General features: G+C 40.1%; 1 protein-coding gene across 1 annotated transcript in view; it reads left to right on the top strand.

Moving 5' to 3' along the window:
- Positions 1-2,128: 2,128 nt before the first annotated feature.
- The window catches only part of LOC116051986 (tetraspanin-8-like), a 9,407-nt gene continuing 6,444 nt past the window's right edge, over positions 2,129-5,091 (top strand). Inside the window, exon 1 of the mRNA XM_031302471.2 lies at positions 2,129-2,318. Coding sequence (XP_031158331.2) covers positions 2,259-2,318 — 60 coding nt within the window. The 5' untranslated portion in view covers positions 2,129-2,258. The remainder of the gene's footprint in view (positions 2,319-5,091) is intronic.

Below are 5,091 nucleotides of genomic sequence, written 5' to 3' on the forward strand. Positions count from 1 at the left end.
AAAAAGAAAGTAAGGGAAAGTTACCTCACCTTCGGTTTCGGAGGGGGGGCTCAGCTATTCTTAGACTTAAGACTTGGGGGCGCCAAGGAAAAAAGGTTGGGAACCACTGCTTTAGAAGATCAAGTCGGTGGCGGTGTGGACGTACAGTTAGGGTTAATCAGAAAGGCGTTTGTGTTTCTGAAGCTATTTCAAGCTTTTACAAATGACATAAGAACGATGTTTCCAGTTCATAACGTCACAGTATGAATGCAGCTGCCCTTCTGCTTTAAAAACCCATTCCTCTGCAGTGAATCACACCACTCCCCCTACAGTAACCTCAATTATTCCCACATGTCCGCTTCCAGGAAGAAAACAATGTATAATTGGTTTCCACAGAATTGCTCTATTTTGATTCACGGTTTCCCTCGAAAACAGTTCTACCCCCCAATCCCTCTCTCCTTCCTCTTTCTTTTCCTCCACCATCTCTTCATCTTTTATCGAAAAATACTTTTGTACACTTCAGGCGTCAACTGTCGATTACATAAAATGAGGTACAGAGCAGCTGGAAAACTCAGAAGTTTTACTTAAGTAAAAGTAGTGATACCACAGTGTAGAAATACTCTGTAACAAGTTAAAGTCCTGCATTCAAAATGTCACTGAAGTACAGTAGAAGAACACGTAATGCAAAAAAAAAACATTCTAGTTGCATTGCAGGGGAGGACATCATGTGTGATGTTGATAAAATGTTGTGGCCAGACAGAGAGGAGAGATTGGATGACCCATCAGGTTGATACATATGCAGCATATTTTCTATTTTCTGCCCCTACTACTCTATCTATCTATCTCTCTATCTATCTATCTATCTATCTATCTATCTATCTATCTATCTGGCTACCTTTTGCAGGTCACATAGCCTGATGTGCTAAATGTACCACGTGGTGTCAAGATTGTACTTTTGAGTTTTGACAATTATAAGTTTGTTTCATTAAATGTGCCAAAGCGATTGAGAAAAACTGTAATGCAGCTGGTAAAGGTGGATCTCATTATAATGACTTTAAAATGCATTACGTTCATTTTAACAAACAGCTGGTTAGTATACAAAGTGAGTATTTCAATTTTACTTCATACGTTTACTCCACTACATGTCAGAGGGAAATATTATACTTTCTTTACTGCACTACATTTATCTATATTGGCTTTAGTTACAGAACATATTCAGAACATTAAAATTAAATATAATCAGCTAATAAATGATGATGTGTTATAATAGATTAAACTACCCAGTTTATAAAGGCATTATACAAGGAGCTCCATCTTTACCAGCTGCAACATTAAAGTGAAAAACACATTAATGAATCATTCATTATAATACAATATAGGCTAATATAACATAGCTTATTTTGCAGAATGAGTATTTTCAGTTTTGGTACTCTTGGCAGTGACTTAATTACATAATTACATAATAATAATAATAATAGATTTTATTTGTATTGCACTTTACATTTACAGCAATCTCAAAGTGCTACAGAGCATTTAATAATATAAATTAAAATAAGGTCAATGTCAAAGTAGTTAAAAAGAAAGCCTATAAAATACATTTAGTGAAGAGCTTTTCTAAAATGATATGTTTTTAGGGTTCGCTTTCCCGTAACACACACACACACACACACACACACACACACACACACACACACACACACACACACACACACACACACACACACACACACACACACACACACACACACACACACACCTCCCAGAGGAAAGCATAGACATTTTCCTTTTGTCTTCCCAGAAGGAAGCCTTATTTTTTCGTTTAAAAGTCACTGGAAGTCTCCAAAGCCCGTCTACTACCTTATTAGAAATTCTTTGAAGTCTCCATATCCGTGGGAAGGCGAAGGTATGTCCCGCCCTACTCGGCCTCTGATTGGCTTACCCATGTATTTTTACACTAACCCAAACAAAGAAAGAAACGAGTACTAGCCAATCAGAGACAGAGTAGGGCGGGTCTTCGCCTTCCTAGGAAAAAGCGGGAGGCGCCCATAGACTGTATCGCATTCCCCATCCTCGTCATTTAGCTACATTTACTGGAAGCCCTACCGTCCTCCCCACGGTCCTCCCCCGCCGTCCTCCCCACGGTCCTCCCCCGCCGTCCCCTCGGTCTCTCTCCTGTCTCTTAAAACCAGCACCTTCCCGGTCTCTCCTCACTTCTCCGCTGCAGTCGGTTCTTCATCACCTTTAAGAACTATCCTTGTGTTGTATTTCCATCTTTAAACATGACTCAGGTCAACAGCTGCCTCAAATGGCTCCTAACCATCTTCAACATCATCTTCGCGGTGAGTTTGCTCTTCTTAATAACCGTTATTATAAATGGCCGCCATTGATTCTCTGATCGAACTTTGGGAATAAAAAGTACGTAGTGGACGTCCGAGTCTCTCAGGCATCTTCTTCATTCTTTAAAAATATGTTTAATACATAATATAAACATTTTTAAAAGCGATTTTTTTTTAATTTATTTTAATACTTAAAGGTCCACTATGTAATATATTTAGTGTAATAAATCCAAAAATGGCCCCAATGCGTCATCAGATATTAAGGAAACATGCTTATTTTAAATAATATCTTTTCTTTTTTTTTTTTTGCTTTTTTTTAAATTCACAATTTAACACAAAAACTAAACACTAAACATACAAGACATACTCCAAAACATAACCACACACAAAAAAATTTTTCAAAAAAAAACAACTATCTTTTCTGACAACAATGCTAATGCCAGTATTTTCTCCTTTTGAAATTTCCGTTCCGTGACGGAATTTCTGTTTGTGTTTTGGCCTGTTTGTTGTTATCAACTGCCCAGTTTGTCAGCCAGGCCGGGTTGCCAGATATATCTGTAAAAACGTAAATCCATCGCGCTACAGTTGTGAGGTTAGTACAGCCATGAAAGCAGCAAACAAATGAACAGGATCAACAGAGATAGATTCTACCCGACCTAAAAAAAAGGCATGTTTCTAACAGTTGCGTGACCAGACACGTAACAACCCCGTCTGGGTAAATATTGGAGATGTATTTGAAAGATGGAGACAGCTTAGAGCCCAAAAGGATACAGAGTTGGCTAATTTCCTCCTGAACAGGTAAGCATTAGCTTCAGGCTAATGTATCACAGCTACTAGTGACGGGCATTTTATGTCATTTCAACATTTGTGTACTCACATTGATAGCTCGAGTACCCGAGTTGGTTACTCGCAAAAACAATTAAGACCCAGCCAGTGAAGTGATCCCGACTGGTCCTGGCTAACGCCGCCATGCTAACGGCTAACGGTACCGGAGGACCAGGCAAGCAACCACGGCTGTTTACAACATGTAGCCTGTTCAGCGTCTGTAGCCGACAACGGTGAGTTATTTTAAGCCAAGAGAGGGGGGCTGTAAATCGGAAAGAGAGGACCGTGAGTTTGCAGTGTGTTTAGCGATTGTTGCCGTAATTCTAAGCCAATAAAGTGTGTTCAGTCGGGTGGAAAAGGACGGCAAGGTAGTGGTATTTTTAGTGGTTCTCACCGTAATTCTAAGCCTAGGAAGTGTGTCTGTCCATCGGGTGGAGAGGACAGCGAGGTTGTTGTGTTTTTAGCAGTTCCTACTAGAGATGTTCCGATACCCCAGTATCGGTATCGGCTCCGATACCGCCTAAAACGCTGGTATCGGTATCGGGAAGTACTGGAGTTTATGCACCGAGCCGATACCACGTAATAAAACCCTGAAGAAAATCTACGTTAAAGTAGTTTATTTATGTTCTTTTTCCGTTATAACTGACTGTCAAACTGCAGAATAAACCTGAGCCAGACTGACAACAAAGATAGAAATAATATCACATCCATACAGAGATAGTAGTATACAGCTGTTATACATCATATCATCTATACAGGGATAGTAGTATACACTTGTTAAAACATAATAAATATATGACACACTGGTATCAGATCAGTACTCGGTATCGGCCGATACGCAAGTTCAGGTATCAGAATCGGTATCGGGAAGCAAAAAATGGTATCTGACCATCTCTAGTTCCTACTGTAATTCTAAGCCGAAAAAGTGTGCCTGTCAGTTGGGTACAGAGCTCGTGAGCACGGGCTTTTATGACAATGTCAATATAGCCAGCATCTAACGTTAGCTACTCCGCTGTGCTGTGAAATAATGTCTGGCTATGTGAGACAAGCGTCTAGCAACATTGTTGTGGATGCTGCGGTCTCAGCCTGGCAACCAACGTGAACTTGGAGTCTGGGGAGGAGGGGGCGGGGGAGACGACCCTCTCCAGTATTTTGAATTTGTACTGCAGTAACTATTTTAAACACTAGCTGTCAGTATTACATATTGCACCTTTAAATCGGTCATACGTGAGCAGGTGTGCTAAGCTAAATATTTTTTTAAAAACAACTGTATTTGGATGCCAACTATGCTAGATAGCTAGCTAAGTAACGGTTAACTAAAATACTTTGCAAGTACTTTTGTGACTCTGAATTTCGTTGTACCTTTATGTCGTACTATAGGTCTTAAATTTCATTCATAAAGGTTTTTAAAAGGTCTTAAAAAGTCTTAAATTTGACTTGTTGAAACCTGCAGAAACCCTGTCTAAACATAGGCGTAGATTCCCCCCCCAACACCCCTGTGCATGCTCCCTGGACAGCTCATGTGGTAGTGTGTGCGCACCATGTACTAAGGCTCAGTCCTTGTCGCAGCGGCTGCAGGTTCAACTCCGACCTGCGGCCCTTTGCTGCGTGTCATTCCTCCTCTCTCTCCCCTTTCACATCTTCTGCTGTCCTATATAATTTTTTTTTTTATTATTATATTTGTCAGGGACAATGCAGCGCACATTATTACATACATAATTATCATAGTCAAAGCCATAACAATATGTGTAGATGTAGATGTAGATGCATAAAAGGTTTCTAGCCAATTGGCTAATTTGCAACCCCAGTCCCTGGTAATAATAATAATAATAATAATTAATTACATTTATATAGCGCTTTATCATAGACACTCAAAGACCTTCGGGGGGGGGGGACGACTACTCTCTAACACCACCAATGTGTAGCACCCACCTGGGTGATGCATGGCAGC

This window comes from Sander lucioperca, chromosome 20 (genome assembly GCF_008315115.2).
Source record: "Sander lucioperca isolate FBNREF2018 chromosome 20, SLUC_FBN_1.2, whole genome shotgun sequence".
NCBI lineage: Eukaryota > Metazoa > Chordata > Actinopteri > Perciformes > Percidae > Sander > Sander lucioperca.